The sequence below is a fragment of the Pollicipes pollicipes genome, unplaced genomic scaffold (assembly GCF_011947565.3).
Source record: "Pollicipes pollicipes isolate AB1234 unplaced genomic scaffold, Ppol_2.1 Scaffold_4219;HRSCAF=4965_pilon_pilon_pilon, whole genome shotgun sequence".
NCBI lineage: Eukaryota > Metazoa > Arthropoda > Thecostraca > Pollicipedomorpha > Pollicipedidae > Pollicipes > Pollicipes pollicipes.
In genome coordinates this window covers 12,961,368-12,980,181 of record NW_023596448.1, presented here as the reverse complement: position 1 = coordinate 12,980,181, position 18,814 = coordinate 12,961,368, and the positions used below count along the sequence as shown (strand labels likewise).

General features: G+C 49.9%; 1 protein-coding gene across 1 annotated transcript; it reads right to left on the bottom strand.

Moving 5' to 3' along the window:
- Window positions 1-6,836: 6,836 nt before the first annotated feature.
- Window positions 6,837-15,771, bottom strand: LOC119095478 (regulator of G-protein signaling 13). Its single transcript, XM_037218308.1, has 4 exons — window positions 15,751-15,771; window positions 10,557-10,625; window positions 8,946-9,172; window positions 6,837-8,313 (listed from the first exon to the last, which is right to left on the bottom strand). The coding sequence occupies exons 2-4, from the start codon at window positions 10,614-10,616 to the stop codon at window positions 8,064-8,066; spliced, it is 537 nt and encodes a 178-aa protein (XP_037074203.1). The 5' UTR covers window positions 10,617-10,625; window positions 15,751-15,771; the 3' UTR covers window positions 6,837-8,063.
- Between the last annotated feature and the right edge of the window lie 3,043 nt (window positions 15,772-18,814).

Sequence of the window (18,814 nt, the reverse complement as noted above, 5' to 3'; positions counted from 1 at the left end):
TGAAAGTGTGACTGTGAGATAACTGAGATAATTACGCGCACTCTGTCGCTGACGTTCTGTATATATATATATAGATATATATATATATATATATATATTATATATATACATATATAATATATAATATATATATATATATAGATATATAAATATATATATATATCTCTCTCTCTCTCTCTCTCTCTCTCTCTCTCTCTCTTCTCTCTCATCTCTCTCTCTCTCTCTCTCTCTCTCTCTCTCTCTCTCTCTCTCTCCATATATATATATATATATATATATATCTATATCTATATCTATATCTATATCTATATCATATCTATATCTATATATCTATATATCTATCTATCTATCTATCTATGTATCTATATACTGTGTGTGTGTGTGTTGTGTGGTGGTGTGTGTGTGTGTGTGTGTGGTGCGTATGTTATTCCGCAGTTTTACTCACTGCAGAGGAAAGTGGCGTCCAGGCCACCACCTATTTGTATACGGTGTGCTGAGGCAAGTATTCAAAATAACGCTTGGATGATCCCTCATGTGAATGATGATTAATAATGAGGGCGCTTTCGGTATTCCTTCAAGTTGGCTGTCAGGTTAGGTGAGACGAGCTCAAATGATATTTCCCTGTCTTAAAATACTCCGTTTTCACATTGGCAGAAACAAGCTGATTTAACACGCGCGCGCCAGGGTGGAGGGGAGGGGTCAAATTGACCCTCCCAGAGGTGTTTCCGGAATGGTTTCCGAACGGCGCAGTGTAGTCGCGCCAAATTTTGCATAGCTGTAGACAACTGAATAGCGGATTGTCTGACGTCAACAATTTAGATGTACCTTGTAAGTCACTGACCTATGGCAGGTCGAAGTCAGGTCATGGTTTTAGAGAAGGCAATGTCTAGGCAATCGTTCTATGTGATCCAACAAGAGAGTGTTAGACAAAGCCATATATTCACTTTCTTAGGCAACACCACAATTGAATGAGCTGATAACATTGACCTAGGGTCAGGTGTGGAAGTCAGACCAAGGCCAAAACCAACCTGTTTTATTACTCTAGGACCTGTTGTATGAGGTAGTGTCTGGCGCCCATTTCGAATTTGTTGATGGAAGAGACTGCATTATACACCTTCTACGGACTTCTTTAGTGTCACAATAGGTCATTGACCTAAAATGACCCAAGTTAACACCTTGTTTTTTGGAACATACTGCCTAGCGTAATCTTAGTCGCTTATTCAAATGCAAACTCAATGCAGTCTTTTATGATTTTGGTCAGCATTCCCTCCAAAGGTCACGCAAGGACGCTGACCTTAAAAAAACCTGTGACTTTTTGGTTCAGAACAGTTATCTAGTTCTAGGGGGCCTTTGGAGACCAACGTGAAATTTGACCTTGTTGACCCTATTGACCGAAAGGTCATGACCTAGGAACCTCAAACTTTGGCCTAAGTGAGTTAACGTGCAGGGCAACGCAGCATGTGAATTGGTTTCTCTAGCTCTCTACTTTTTGAGTTCTCAATTGGATCAAATTGACCCCCGCCACCCAGAGCGAAGGGTATCCAGTTGGCCAACCGGGTGGGTGTTAAGTCAAAGTGCGTGCTATTTACTTCTGAGTAAATGGTACGAACACCATAGGAGAGCATTCAATGATCTTCTGTGATCATGACGTTGATAAGCTTGCACTGAAGTATCCATGTGCAGCAAAGCTATTTGTACCTTACCAGATAAAGACATCCATTACATTGACTGGTTGTCAAATGCTGCGTGGGCGTGACCCCGGTCTTGATGACTTCAACACACTTGACTTATTCCCATGGGTCTAGGACCAGGGGGAGGGGGGGGGGGCATGGTGCCGAACACACGGTTCTCATGGGGTAAATGACAGCATTTTTTCCTTATCCTAGCATGGTCTTGTTATAAAACTTCAAAAAACTACCCCATACAGTCGGCCCTTAGAGCAGTAAAGCAGATTGCTTTTGACCTGGGGTTGTGACCTAATGTAATGCTGTGTTGCCAAAGAAAGTGCCTCAGAGGTGACAAGCTTGTCTAGCACTCGGCTTTGTCTGAACACTCGGCTGTTGCATCAGATTGAAACGATTCCCCAAGAACTGGTTTCACTGAAACCGTGGCCCTGAATTTGACCTTCCACAGGCCAGCAAACTTTACAAGGTACATCTAAATTTATGATCCTAAATGATCTGCTATTCAATCATCTGCAGCTATGCAAAATTTGGCGCGGCCGTGTCACGTCGTTCGGGAAAACACTCTGGAAGAACCTTCGGAGGGATCAATTTGGCCCTCGCACCCAAGCCGCGTTAAGGTAGCTCGAGCACCAAAAAATACGCGATTTATTCAGAGAAGTCTTCAGGAGGGTGACGGCGCATTTGATTACGTGCCGACAACTACTGCAGAATGGCATCGCCACTGAAAAGACGGCAAAGAAATCCATGAACTTACGGGAGACATTTCAGAACGGTTCCGGTTTCAGGAACAGGGATCCATCTGGTGCGCTCGTTGAGCATGGATTGCTGTGCAAGGCAAGAGCGCTGCTTGCACTGAACCAAGAAATGCATGTCAGTATTTTTTCGAAACATATACAGCCTTTTCTTTTTTAGTAAGTCCAACGTTTTGCAGGGATAAATATTTGGGATTACTGCCTTGTCCATTATGTCAGCAAATTTTGCCTGCAACGCTCTGGGGGAAACTTACATGCGCCATCAAATGCATTTGCGCAATCACGCCGCATAATTGTGGAGACCCCTTCGCCTTCGACCAACTGGCATCTGTCATGTTAAACAATCAGCCGGCACAGGCACTCAGCGCCAGGTACCTCCTACATGCTAGAGTGGGAAGTCTGAGCCGATCGGACGCGTCTGCGGGAGCCGGCATCAATACAGATATATGGGTTATGCATGCCTCAATGTTTTCCACTAAATCCCAAGCTTGCAATGATTGACAGCCACACGATCGACGCCTGAGGAGTGAGTGCAATTGGTGCTGTTCTAGGGAACGAAATATGAATAAACAGTCTTGATCGTTTACAGAGCATTTAGCATGAGGTGGGAATGTAGACCGTTCTACTCGCAGCTTAACAACTATATCGGGCACTTCATGAAATGCCCCCAAAAAACATACCTTCATCCGGCAAGTGATGTAATAATGATGAATACAGAAGGTGCCGCACTCTAGCATGTATTCCAGGCACACGATTTTTAAAAAAAATGAATGCTACAATAATAGACAATAGTTAACATATAGTTAATTGACATAAGCTGCATCAAAAAGCCTACAATGCGAAAAGTCATTTGCTGCTATGGTGTAATTTAAGCAAGCATAGTTAGGAACTAAGTACTGCAGCACGTGTCATATCTGCTTGACACACCGCTTAGTAGTGGTGCTGATCCTCAGCATGCAGCAAAGCAGTCACCAGGTGATCAGTTGGCAGTCAGTATTGCGCGTGACAGACCGTCCAAGGCAGTGGCCGCCGACGGGGGGGGAGCAGGGCTCACACGGGACAGACGGCTCAAGGCAGTGACCGCTGACGGCGGGCGGGAACAGGGCTCACACGGGACAGACGGTCCGGACCAGTGGCCGCTGACGGCGGGCGTAACAGGGCTCACACGGGACAGACGGCTCAGGGCAGTGACTGCTGACGGCGGGGAACAGGGCTCACACGGGACAGACAGCTCAGGGCAGTGGCCGTTGACGGCGGGCGTAACAGGGCTCACACGGGACAGACGGTCCGGAGCAGCGGTCGCCGTCGGCAGGCGGGGGTAGGGCTCACACAAGGAATATCCGACAGAAAGATCTTCAGCCTCAAACTTATGTTTTTAGAAAAGAGACCCCAGTGTTATGGATTCGGTCACTTTGTTTTTGGCATGCGATATTTAAAGTTTCCAAATTTGCTTGTGCCTAAAATGCTGCGACAAAAGCTCGTTCCTTGAAAAGCAGTTTGCGAAGTCCAGACATATGACAACTTAAGTACACTATTGGCCATGGATTCAAATTCGAAATTCGGATCAGCCTGTGCCAAGGCCGTATTTTGGGATGTAAACTAGGGGAGACAGATGCCTCGTCAATGACCCATAATGCCTACCCACTAACGCGCCTTCTCCCCCCCCCCCCCCCACACACACCCACACACGCAGGGAAAAGGCTGAGACGGGACGAAGGAACTTGCATATATTCCGCATTATTGCAGTCGAATAGTTTCAGGAGGCTGAGTAGTGCTTATTTGTCAAATGGCATCAGTTATTCTACTAGGTAAGATTATGCACCAGCAAAAAGAGCCTGCAGGTAACACCTACATCTTCATTTATCTCAGCATAGCAACCAGCACATTAATGTAATGTTCCTATCTGCCATGCGAATCAAGAGTGGATGAAGTTCTCCATCTGTATCCTTCGCCCCCGGTCGCCGGGATTGCCTCCTATGAACAGTTCCCTAAGAAAGCCTTAGGATACTGCACCGTGCCACACATACACTTTTTGAAACGCTCTTACGCCTATGTTTATCCATGCCATTTGAGCCAGTCAGGGTTCGTGACGTCATTGCTTCGTGGTTAGGTCGACCTTTACTTACCTTGAGTTGGTTCATGTTTCAAGATCGGAAGCGCCCGCGATGTACACAACCACGCAACACATTAAGGACAAGCGGAAGCCAGATCAGGTGCACACAATGCTAGCATTACGTCGTGCTGTACCAATTAGTCACATGTTAGATAAACTATCATGTACTGAAGTTTTGACATGTGGAGCAGCTTTTTGCGGCTGTTGGAGTTGTTACTTTCGTCCATTGCTCTATCATGTGAATTACCATCATAAAATAGGAAGTAGTTATCGACACGCGGCGCTCATTTTATCTGAACCCTCGCCCTGGTGAAGAGGGAGGCCACATCGATCACTGCCCCCACACTCCCTACGGTTTTCTGAGGACACCTCCTCGGCATGGCATGCAAACCCTCCCAGTTTTTTAGTAACCTCACGGGCCTTCATTGCACGTGTTTGAGACCAAGAGCGTGTTCCAAATATTCTGGTTCCCAAGCAGCAACGGTTTTTACAAACACTGTACCGCGATCCACGGTCGACGCGGGCGGCGGGCGGCAACCGATGAATCCGCAGACCGTGCGATGGACCCACGCTCTCGCATACATGTAGTCTTATTAATAAATATACGCTGAAAACACATATAATGCACAATAATGTGATGAAAACTCAACACCCAACACTCTTTTTTTAGAGTTCGCAATATGCAATCACGACATCCCGTTCATAACAAACTTTTTTCTCTCCTTCATCTCTACCTTTTTTGTCTGGAGATGGCAGATGAAGTGTCACATTAACCCTATCCCCCATCGGTCAGCTTTAATAGAAGCGGTTAATCAGCGCGAGATTCAATGTGTCGCACTGCTGTCTATATGTTCACCAAAAAAGACATGTAAGAATGTTTTTAATTCGCGTGTTTGTAGTTGCATTTGCTGCGGGAACTCCATGAATGAATTTAGGGTTGGCTTGCATGCGGTTAATGTCATGCAAATTTAGTATTCGGTAGCAGTAACTGCCTTCATTATATTTGGCTCCTCCAGGTTGATCCAGAGATTGTGGGGATTTCTGACAGTTGTATTCGTGGTGCATAAGCTTAAGCACACTAGGAAACTTTTTGTACCGATGATATGTCTTATGTTAGAATATGTTCCCGTTTGTCTGCATGTGTCGTTGTTACCTCATCTCTAACCTTACACTCTCAACTTGTGGGATCCAACCAAAGTGGCAGCTGAACGCTTACCCCATTTCCTGAATTGTGAAAGCAAACACGATTGACCTTCCTATAGGCTGGTTACTTGTTTCAGCGCTGTTGCGAGGCACATGGTATTTCATTTTTGATGGTCATTTTATCGTGGTTTCTTCGTAATTGTGTAAAAATGATAACTCCAAGTAAAACTTCCTTCTCTTTATGCCACCCTGTTACTTAAACCTTTGCAGGAATCATAATTCCAAATCAATGCTTTGATCCTGACTCCGTCACGATCACGGTCCGAGACATCGCCAGATACTTCTCACCGCTCTCACTTCTGAACAGTGTATTCCATGTCTTCTCCGAAAAGGTTAAACCCTGACGCAATCGGCGGAACCTGTGAGAACAGTGGGGCTAATGTCTGGACAACGCGCCGTTTAGAACGGAATAACTCAAAACTGTTAAGACAGCATCGTTCTGTTTCCATTCCGCGGCACACTCCCGTTATACCCAGAGTGACTCCTGCTGCTCACTCACATCATGGCTTGCGTGTCGTTTTGTGGATTGTGGAGTAACTAATCAATGTGTGTAGATTGCCATCCATGGTTGGATTTGTGTCCAGTATGCCAGGTCGGTCACGTCCCGTTTTGATCGAACCTGCCTGCCCCCTTGATGTGCTGCTACGTACGCCCTTGAACGCATCAAACCGACCAACATTCCACACAAAGCCTGGCATGTTAGAAATCGAACAGGAATGCCATTGTTTTTCGACAGGACAGCTGAGCGCCGCTATTCTGATCGCCTATCGCCCGTGTGCTTTTGGGAGGACGTTCTCCCGCACACGACCACCTGATTTAACGACAGCTGCCGACCACCGCTCGCTGCCCGTGGCACGTGGCGATCCGCGAGACAGCCAACGTGTGCCACGTGTGCCACCTTGGCGTGCCAACACCCTGGTTTGTGTCCGCCCATTGAAGATACGTGACCGCGAAACATCGCATTCCGGAGTTTCAGAATCAGGTGTGAGGACAAAGTTGCTTGAGGTACGTTCATCGCTTCTTTGTGTCTGCATTGCACAAAAGAATATTGATTTTTGCTTTGTCATGAATATTTGAGACGAATTGAAGGATCGCACACAGGTGCTTGTATTTCAAATCAGAAATCAGTAATCATAGATGACAGATTTCTCGTGTTCCAGAGTTACAGCTCACTTCATTGCCGTACTCGGACTAAACACATGTTTTCAGCGGCAAATGCAGCCAACTTGAAACAAGCTGTAGACGCAAAAGATCAAAATGTTCTACTATAGCTACATGGTAGACACTGGTGTAATATCATTGGATTACACATGAATTTCTGAGTGTGACAAAAATGACGTCCTACAATATATATATATATATATATATATATATATATATATATATATATATATATATACATCTTTGTAGACATTCACGCAATAGCGATATGACCAAGGAAAAACAGAACGGGAATCAGCGCATAAGACGATAAGACGACACAACTACCTCGCGAAGGATTTGAGCATCTTCGCACAATAATGCAGATGTTCATGGCGTAACTTGCAATGCGTGTCTAACAACCACCAATACAGCATCCATTACGCTCGCCAATATTGGCTTTACGCACGCACATGCCGGACATGGAGCGTTCGTTAGTCGCATATTATGTGCAAGCCTGGTCCCATTTTGGCGGCAACGTTCAGCGGAGCCTGCCAATTACAGTCTCTGCACGAGTCAAATTAAGTATGACATGGCACATCACATGGAAGAAATTGTACAAAAGCCAGAAACAAAAAGCGGCCATACTCCTTCTGGCGGAAAAAGTCGATTATATGCCTCAGTTCCACTAGTCTTCAATGTCGTCACCGAAGCCCAGACAAGAGCACAATCGCCACCCTGTTGCTCGCAGTCGCAAGCCAAAGCCAGACGGATCTTAGGTGCAGCTTCAATGCTAAACCGATCCTAGGTGCGACTTCAAAGCTAGACCGATCGTAAGTGTGACGAGGCATCCCTAAGCGATAAGAGTCGGCCTTCGATCTCATGGCATTCACAGATCACAGTGTGCATGCCCGTTATGGGTCGGGTAAACACTGCAGCAAGGCACCCATGGGTGTATAGCGTGCACATGCTCTCAACGGACGACCCAATCTGAAGCAAGGCTGAAAGAGCAACTGTAAATCACACAGACCATCATCTGGACGGTCGTCTAGCTGGTGGCGTATTCCAGGACCCAGATTAGGCCACCGCGGGGCGGTATGTCACTCCTGACACAAGTCACACCTGACCCCAGGTCACGCCTGAGGTCAGTGACCCTGGGCCACACGAGCCTCAGGCGAGGCCGGCCAGCCGCTCGAACAGCGGCGTCTTCAAGAAGTGGGGGAAGACGTCACGTCTGATGTCATCCGTGACGGCACGTTCAGCCCTGTCGAAGAGCGTGGCGGGGGCCTCCTGCAGGCGGGCGCTGATGCTGTCCCGCAGCGGCTTGTCCAGCACGACCTCACGCTCTGCCAGTACTTTCAGATACGTCGTGAAGATCTGCTGGGACAGCTTCAGCCGGTCGGCCTCGTCCCTTTGGCGCCTGTCGGCGGCGGGTCGGGGTCAGATCACGTGGCAGTGCTGGGGGCGGGGGAGAGGGTGGCAGAACGGCTGGATGCTGCATGCAGGGGTCCAGCCAGGAATGTGGTTGACATTAACAGCGCCTTCAAAATTCTCGTTTTTAGTCTGTTTGCAGTTGCGAGGCTCCGGGCTGCGCGCTCGAGCTGTCCGAATTCTGCTGACCTCCGCGTTCTAACCAGCGGCAGGGATTGTTACGCCTCAGACCTTGGCATAAGCAAGTGGTCGAATAAGCACCACTGACGAGGCGTCATAGGATAACAGCCGCAGCTGATGCGTAATGGATGATAACTTACCGACCAAGCAATCTGGCTACAAACTGGAGAGATAGTGTACATCTACAGCGACTCAAGCACAACCACACACATCTGCAGCGACTCAAGCACAGTCGCACACATCTGCAGCGACTCAAGCACAGCCACATACATCTGCAGCGACTCAAGCACAGCCACATACATCTGCAACGACTCAGACACAGCCACATACATCCGTAGCAACTCAATCACAGCTAGAACTTCAAATAGGTGGGCTCCTTGCACCGACCGACCCGAAGTACGCGTTGGGGCATCACCAAAGCCGACCAGACTGGTGACACACCTGTACAGCTCCACGTCGGCGAGGAAGTCGAGCAGGTGGTCCTGCCGTATGGTGACCATATACTGTCGCAGCGCCTCCATCGCCTTCTCCGACTTGAGCACCTCGTCCAAGCTGGCGTAATTCGAGCGTGGCTTCCGGGCCGGACCGAGCCCTGGCTTTTCGAGCCCCACCGCCGTCTGCTGCGGCACGGATAGTGGCGACCGTGCCTCAGAGGTCACCGGAGCCGACTGTAACACCACGGTGCGGTCACCAGGCTGCCAGGTGTAACGCCGCGGTGCGATCACCAGGCTGCCAGGTGTAACGCCGCGGTGCGGCATCAGGTTGCTAGATGTAACACTACGGTGCGGTCACCAGGCTGCCAGGTGTAACACCACGGTGCGGTCACCAGGCTGCCAGGTGTAACACCACGGTGCGGTCACCAGGCTGCCAGGTGTAACACCACGGTGCGGCCACCAGGCTGCCAGGTGTAACGCCACGGTGCGGTCACCAGGCTGCCAGGTGTAACAACACGGTGCGGTCACCAGGCTGCCAGGTGTAACACCACGGTGCGGTCACCAGGCTGCCAGGTGTAACGCCACGATGCGGTCACCAGGCTGCCAGGTGTAACGCCGCGGTGCGGCATCAGGTTGCTAGATGTAACGCCACGGTGCGGTCACCAGGCTGCCAGGTGTAACGTCACGGTGCGGCATCAGGTTGCTAGATGTAACACCGCGGTGCGGTCACCAGGCTGCCAGGTGTAACGTCACGGTGCGGTCACCAGGCCGCCAGGTGTAACGCCGCGGTGCGGCATCAGGTTGCTAGATGTAACACCACGGCGCGATCACCAGGCTGCCAGGTGTAACGTCGTGCGGTCACCACGATTTCAGGTCGACGGATTGATGTGTGCATTAGTTAGGATTGGGTTGTGGCGAACATGGAGTAGACAAAGCGCTCAAGTAAAGCGTAGAATTCAGAGTGCAACACTCCAGTAAGCCTATATGGCCTTCGCGATGCGCTTCTGTAAGCAACACAATAAGGAGATGCTTAGCAGGTTGGTGCATAAAATGGAAATAACACGTTTGTACGGCTTTAGTGATAGTTATTTAGCCCATGCAGTGGGCTATACATTATCTCATCAATAAAGTGGGCGCTTTGTTCGAGCTCCAGACACCGACATTGCCTGAGTTAAGGATGTGGTAACAGCGCGGAAAACGTGACAAGAGGCAGCATTCAAAACAGGGCAGAGAAAACGGTTGCACTGCAAACATTCAACGAAGCCCGGCTCACTGAAATTTGAGAGGACGCTTGCAGCTATATCTTAGCCCATGTGGTGCGGTGTGATAACGTCAGACAAGACAGCAGCTCCTGAGTTAAGGATGTGGTAACAGCGCGGAAAACGTGACAAGAGGCAGCATTCAAAACAGGGCAGAGAAAACGGTTTGCACTGCAAACATTCAACGAAGCCCGGCTCACTGAAATTTGAGAGGACGCTTGCAGCTATATCTTAGCCCATGTGGTGCGGTGTGATAACGTCAGACAAGACAGCAGCTACAGTTGTCCAAAAGTACGAACCGATCACAAATGACATGAAACATTTCTACGGCAACCTGTCTGCAGCTGTGCAAGATTCACCTTTGATTCGTTGCGTACTGGTGAGCTGGTCTTCGGTCTGAAGCAATCAAAACAATTCATTGACAGTTGCTGAAAAAAATCAGATCGGGTCAGTACATAAGCAGACACACTCTCTAAAAACCAGGAGCACGAGCGGCATGCAACATATATTCCTGAATGTCTGGTGTTTCAGCACAACGTTTGCTGGTTGTGGGTACCTCCATCTAACCAGAGGGTGTTTCAGTGCATGTTGCGGCTATGCACCTCTGCGTGATGTTCTCCCGACACAGCACGTCAATGCAAGCTCGATACTTTGGCTGAATCTAGGTCCATGGCTGTTTCGCTGTGTTCTGTCCCTGTTGGTGGGAAGTCGGAACATGGGCGAACATGTGCTGGTCATTTGTGGCCCATCTGCGCCTTCCCCTCCTGTCACTCAATCGTCCACCCCTCTTCCAAAAATGCCGTCCCCCAGTAAAACGCGACCGCGGCACACTGCCTGCCAAAATTATGGAAAACACGGCACAATACCCACAGGCGGCACACGTGGCGCGGCACGTGCACGCCACGTGACCGGCCGCGGAGGCTCGATAATCGCGCGCGTTTCCATGGTTTCCCCGCGCCGGCACGTGGCCGTCGTGCGCGCGCGCCGCCACCGCCACGCGGCACGATCAAAGGGTCGGGCGGTGCGATCAAAGCCAGCGTCAGGGCGCGCGCTAGAACTGCCCGATAATGGAACTGCGGCTACCGGACTACGTGCGCACAGCCCGATGAAATCTAAATTATGGAAACGAACGCAGTCAGGTCGATCACAGCAACTGGCGACGCGCTAGGGGTCCCAGGGGCCGGCGTCGTTTGCATAGAAATCAGCGATTGTGTCGAAATGCTCCGGATACGGTTTTTGTGTCACTGTCAGCCACTGGTAGTGCGGCCGTGTCGTCAGACCGAGATCTCCACTCCTGCACCGGCAGCAAAAGCGTGTCACGACAGTGAAGAAAACGCGTTATCGGGGGCGGGCGTGGGGGAGGGGAGGGATCATGGAAGGTCAGTGATTTTTTGTCTGCTTTAGTGCCGTTTCACACTGTTCAAACACAAATATAACAAGCTGTTCCCGGGATGTACCGGGGCCCAAGCCTCACAAACCCCAGTGGTGGATGCACGCCCATGTCGGTTGCGGGGACGAACCCCGGGTGCGTGTCGGTGGCCGGTCATCGGACGCCACACACGTCTTTCGCAGCGAGGGTTCTGCCCGATTAGGATCTGGGCCCACTCGCTGACAAATGACACCGGCTTGAGAAGTCCGGTCAGGCAGTCGGCCACCGTCCGCCCCGTACGCCAACGATGCAGGACGCGGCAAAACCAGCAGGGGGAACGAGACACCGGCGGGAACGGAGGCCGACGCTCACGCCCGAGTGCCCTGCATGGATGGGTGGTTGAGTTTACGCTGAGCCGAGCGGACAACTCTGGCCACGGGCAGGTGCAGTTACCACCTCCCCTCCCCACCAAATAACCCCTGTCACGCACAATGGCACGGTTCGTGGGGCGCGGGAACGCGCTTCCTTCGCGCTGTGTGACTGAAATGGAATGCGCTGGTCGATTGCTGATTGAGCGGAGGGTGGTCGACGGCAGGCTATTTGTGGTTTGCATTAAAATCCCGGTGTATCTGAGACCTGATTGTTGATGGCGCGGCAAAGTATCGAACAGCGGGAAACGCCGCGAGCTTTGAGGCGGCACTGGATGCAGTCTCGTAAGCGTACATCATGACGCATCACGCCAAAGGTATTGTTTCGTGCCGCATGGCTTTGTCTGTGACCGAATCCCTCTCTGACTGGATTTTATTTCACCACACGACCAATTATTCCTTCTTCTCTCACCCTATGTTCGGCGGTCGGGGACACGGAATGCGCTTTATTAAACATTTAATTAAATCGCTGCGCAGCTGATAGCGATTTCATGGTCTTCAGCGCGAATACCGAAACCATTAATTACCAGCCTTCATTCAGCGTGCGCACAGCATGCAGATATAACCGGATATTGAGCCCATACAAAGGCAGCAGCGATTCAATTTGCTAATGCCGCGCAGTTGTTGGGGTGATTATGCAAATCCAGCCGTTGAACCGAGGCGAGAGATGTGCGTGTGACGAAAACCTTCGGCAGGCGATTTTCCGGTGCATTAGCGGGCCTTTGAAGGACGAGGCGGAGCCCCGGAGAGTGGATCACGATAGTTCTTGTGAGCGAATAGACGATGAGTGGGTTGGTGCGTTCTCATGTGGCATGTGCACACTCCAAACATCCGTGCACTAGCATTGCTCCGTTTTTTGCGCCTTGCTCGGACTTACTCAACGCTGAGGGGAAGTACTTACTTCCAAAACCATTGGGTGCACGCACAAGCATGAAAACAGGCAGTTTGTTGCTGCTTTGCTCTTTTATTGGTGACTCACAGAAGTGACACCAAATGTGTCAAAAATGTACTGCTGAAAGTTAGTCTAAATGTTCCCCATCAAGCTATGCAAATTGAAATGAAATTGAATCGGGCATCTTCTTCCAAATAATTCTGACCATGTAAACCAAGTCATGAATTTTATCTACGCATAGATGTGACAAACTAGCGCTGTCTCTTCCAAATTTACGTTTTATTTCCTTTGGTGCTCAACACTCCCGTTTAGTCGAGCACATTTCTGCCTCAGCATGATAGCAGGAGATGATTATTTATATCCCAAAGTGTTCATTTTGGCACCGACGTCGCTCAACTTCAAACAATCAATACAAAATGCAGTACAGCAATTACCGCAACCATAAACAAAATTAAAATGTCAGCCGTTCTAAAACTAATTTGAACGACACTGGAATAACGTATCAGCATAGACAGCAGACGGCTGTAGATGCAGAGCTGTAGAAATTATTTCACCTCGTTCCTCTGCCATCTCACTAGTCCTAAAATTTTCCATGGCAATGTCTTCCTAAGATTGTCATAAATCTTAAGATTGCCATGGCTCAGAACTGTACCCTGACAAAATGAAACTCTGCCATTCTGGTTGGAACATAAGGTATCATCCTGTGCTCTATTATGACATGTTGGGTTACATCTTCGCACGTTTTAACTGATGTGTTGCCTGTCAAAATGGTTAATGACAGGCGCTTACAACGAGCGCTGTCGGTACTACAAATAAAAATTTTCTGATTCACTGAACGGCCTTTAGACCGTAGGTTACCAGCAAGTGTCCAACGTCTGGTGGGTTGGTTGGCTCGGCTTGTGAATATATTTTTATTTTATCAAGGCAATAGGGCACGACAATCACAGTGAATGCGAGCGTTTTTTTCATGGGTATGACGAAGCTTCCTTGACAATGTGGCCTGTGTGAAGCCTGATATGAGGGAACCAATCACTGAGCAGCTCGCAAGACAGCTGACATATCTCGGGTGAGCCTGCGGGAAGCAGACAGATTGGCAGGAAGCAGTCTGAAAACCTGAAGCGTGCTTTAAATGCTTCATTCTCCCACTTTCCTTTCCCAAGGGGCAGACCATTTCACAAAGGCGCGTGATTCGAGTCAATTTTTCCTTTAGTGGAGTTGTCTCGAGCTGTGGCACGCTTCGTTGACAGCAGCAGCAGCGCCACCTTTTTACCTGTTGAGAGTCACGCTACTGCCAGCACGTCACAGGGCACGTGCCCCTGCTATTGTTCCTGAAGTGCCAACTGGACCAGTCACACCGTATCACACTTGCTGAATGTGCGCTGTCATGAAAGCTATGCGCAGCGTACCCGTCCCCGACATTTTGACGTCCGTTGCTTCCCGTATTAACGGACATGTTGCTAAAATGCTAAAACGCTAAAATGCTGCTTGCTAATTTTAATTAGCGTCTTGAGCATCTCATGGGTGACTTTAAGATGGAGTGGCTCGTGCAGGAAGTAGTTTAATTCACTCATTCATGGGGTGACTTAGATTTCAAAAATTGCGAATACTCAAGAGAAAAACAGCTCTCCTTGACTTTGTATGGAGACGATGGAATAAATGTTCAGAGTTCAGAAGAAAATTGTTGTGGGGTAAAAATCTGTTTCGTTGAGGAAATGATCCAGCAGCTAAAGAGAGGTAGAACTGATGTCTAAATGCATGTATCTGGGATATTTGGAACGCCTCACAAAACATTACATCTACATTTAAACGACGTGTTGGGAACTGAGCCTCACACTTTCCACAATGACATTTAATATTCTACCAGCGATGCTTACGACAAGGTTATAAGTGATTTGTCGTTTAGTGCTTCATTACAAATGATCCTTCATAGGGGCGGGCGGAAGCTATGGCATAACAAAATGTAAGGTATTGAAAAAGACTCCATCATGTCAAACATACATGAGATTTCCTCCGGGTGAGCAACAGCGTCCATTCTCACAGTCATTTGCAAGCGTGATTTCGCGCAATACAGAAGATCAAACTAAAAACTCAAGGTTGCAATGCTGCATGTCCTGCCACTTCGCATGACGACAGCAAAAAAGCATGCATCCCTCCGTTTGTCGAGACGTGTTACAGCTCCTGACCAGTAATTTCAAGTGTTGCTAGACCTCAATAGCAATCCGTATAGGTGGCGCCACCAACTGCTGAGCAAATGAGGTCCATGCAACATTGCATCGAGTGATGACTGATCAACCAAAGGCAGTTTTCGCGCGCAAGGTAGTGCAACATACCAACAGTGTGCAACAAACTGAGTGTTTTTTGAAGAATATTCCAACAGCATTTGCAGCACATTCTTGAATCCCCCCATTCCGAACGGGAGCCGGCGGTCTTGCTGCCGGCCGCCGCCACCGGACCATTGCAATAGCCCGGCCGGCGCACCTGCAAGTCGTCCCGCCGCCGTCGGGCAGTCAGCTGGTATCGATCGATGACGTCCTCACTCGTGATCACGTGACCAGAAAGCACGCCCCTCACCCGATCGTCAGAAGAGCATCCCCGGGCAATTTTCATATTGCTGTAATGCCCGAATTCCCCCAAACCGATCAGGACGTTCCCAAAAACTTACCTTTCTGCCCTAAAATGATGTGATCTCAGGAGCTCCGAGCAATATGGCGACGCACGTTCTGCGGCGACAGCTGGAAGGCCACATACGCCCAAGCGCTCCCCACCGAACGCCTCCCACCGTGGCTAAAAATAGTTCCCTCGCGCTTTGCCACGTGCCAGTTGGACAGGGGCACCACCCAGATGGCAGGAACCGTCTCACTTACCTTAAATCCCCTCGGATGAGCCGGAGGAGCGACCAGCACGGCCACACGACGGCACCAACAATGGCTGCGAAGCCGTGACCGTCACCCGGTCAGGTAAGGTACGGCGCCTGCGCTGGGACGGCAGCGCGCGCGCCCGGAGAAGGCGGCCGTCGTGGGAACCTGGCGGCGCGTGGGAACGCCAGCAGCGTGTGAAGGCGACTGCGGGCCGGCACTGGGTCCAGGTGCGCCGCAGCGGCAGGACCAGCTGCGCTGCTGCGGACGTGGGGGAGACGGCGTCCCCCGCTGGTGGCCCTGCGCGCACCTGGCCCGTTTTGAGTGTGGGCTGGACACGTGCCACGGACTGGACGGCGGGAGCGCGGCAGCTGAGTCTGGTATATGGTCACCTTTCCACTTGCCGCAGGAAAGTTAACGGCTACTGCTGCGAGGTTCACCTCATTGTGTTACCTGCATAGGGTTGGTCGCAATGAAACGGCTACATATGTTGCTACAAAGGTGCCTTTTTGCGTTCCTATTTTCTAACGTCGAATGATATAATTCATGCGTTTGTTTTGGTCTGCACTCACATAAGAAGACCATGACGGGCAAAGTACTCTGTGCCACGGATTTTTCGTCAGAGTGTGGTGAATTAAAGTCGCATTTAAAGAAGGGTCGACAGTAGCAGTAAATGACGGCACCGAGTCCTCAGCGCACACTTGGGTGATCAACCACGGCGTGACGAGCCGACAACCGTGAAGTGCCTGTGCTGTCATGCTTCACCAGCACCGCTTGGCATGTCGATTAAAAGCTCTGGAACAGGGGCATCGTTTACAATTTAGTTGGGGAGTTCCGGTCCCCAAACTCAGGAGGTAAGTGATCAAATTCGGGTAAACTCGGTTTGTATATTTTGGATATAGTTTAGCTGTATATTCCTACGCAGTACTTCAATTTATTTTGCGAACTACACCCGTTCTTAAGCCCATTTTGATCTGCCAAAAATGGCATAGATTGTCTCGTGCCGCCATGTAACGCACTTCTCCGAGGATTCTAAGCGTAACCATGGACACGTTCTAAGTGTGTTGACTATGTGCGTTCTGAGACCTGTTCTAGGAGGTGTGTACCAGTCGCGTCAATCCGTCACCATCACCGCGTGCAGGGACGGCGCCTGCCGTGGAGGGATGCCAGCTAACGAAGCCGCTATCTGACCTCGCCTGCGAGCAGAGAAGCCAGCTGCCATCGCTGACGCCGAATGCGATAAGAGTTCTCATATGCAATTTATTTCACCAATACGTCATTTGCATGATTTGTCCCTGCTTTGAAACCCAACCCACTCAAAGTTCAAGCCATGTGTCTGTCGTGTCCCACGCATGATACCAAGCCCTGTTTCCTTTGGCCAGACGGACGCGTCAGTGGGAGACGGTCAGCTTGGTACAGTCACGGTCTTGCTGGCTTATTGAATGCATGGCTTTCCCCGCTTCATCCCCCTTCTGTCTGCGACAGTTGCAAACGTCTGCTTTGAAATGACTCCTTATTCAAACGCTGTTTTTAACAAAATAAAAAGACCGCTTTGCCAATATGCGTGACACTTCTGGCGCAGTCTTTTCCTATAACCCCTACTGATCTGTTCCATTTCCTGTCCATGTAAGCCGATTGAAGATCTGTCCCTGTCATGCCGGGCAAGGGTAACCCAACGTTATCTGTAGCTGTTATTATTAAGACCGGAATTTGAAGCGCCTTTGACACGTCAAACACGTGCGCAGCAAGTGACGCATGTGCTATCAGAGAACACTCAAGAAGTGGAGAAAACCAGTGACTGAGACCGGATTCCATCAGTGACGGTCATATCTAAGCGCCGCTGTATGGTGTTTAATCATTACAACAGATTCCATGCCGTCACTCGTCTTGATCAGCCACAGTACCGGAGACGAAAAGCACGGTAGTCCTGTTTACATAGGGGACTGGAACTGTTGCTAGACTGGCACCAAAGCTGACCAGCTGCAGAGTTTTAAGTTTTCGTGCATCCGCGGTGCTGGTAACATGGCGCTCTTAAGTCAAGCTGCGCAGCGTCTCGTCATCGTATTGAAGTATCTATAATAAAAAACCTTACCTGCTTTCTGGGAAATCGATGTCGATATTGTTTTCAGCTGCAACTTTAGCAATGCTGCAGCACACTACAACAATACCAACAGCAACAAAGTAATAGCCGGCGTCACCCTAAACGTGATGCTTTTGCGGCTTAACCTTCGTGTATACGCAGTTTCCATAAGCCTGGCAACAGAAACTAAACCCGACCAATCAGCGAAGAGCTTTCAAAGTTCAAGATTGATAAAATGGTCATGTGGCAGAAAGGCCGTTCACCTCGCGCCGGATGGGCTACCATAACAAATGTGGTAGTTCGGCACAGATTCGTTTCAAGATACCATATTCCTCATGCATGGAAATAAAGTGCAAGATATAAATGTTAGTGCAGTCGGCTGGATAGCATGGTTGTGAAGTAAAGAGCACAAACGCACGTTTAGGACAAATTTGGATAATTTCTAACAATTGCGTAATAAAATAACCGAGCATGCCATCATTGGCACACTTTGGTTCCAGTCTGGCAATAATTTATCTTCCAATGTAAGCAGGGCTGTCGATTTCCAACAAGGCAGGGACCTCAATTTCGATCACGGCCCTGCTCAACAGCATCTCACTCCCTATTTTGTGCGCCGCTCTCCGCCACACTGACATGCATTCTGCCGAGTCCCTGCTGAACACCGAACGTCATGCCACGAACACGTCGAAGAGCCTCGACGACAGTCGCGCGCTCCGCCAGCACCATCTGACGTCCTGCCACCGCGATGCTCCTACCCAGCACGCCCACAGCTCAGCACCTCCCTCCCGTGAAAGCGGTCCATCCTCGCGTTCGTCCCGGCACCCCAGCCTGTGATCGCGCCTCGCCGTAAGCGGTACATAATTTCGTTACGGGACCGCCCTCCGCGTGCGCGCTCTGGCCCACCTGCCGGTCAGAGGCCCCGCCCTCTTGACCTGGCGGGGCCCGGCCCGGCGGAGCGTGAGAACCGCCCGGCGCGCGCCCAGATCTGTATGC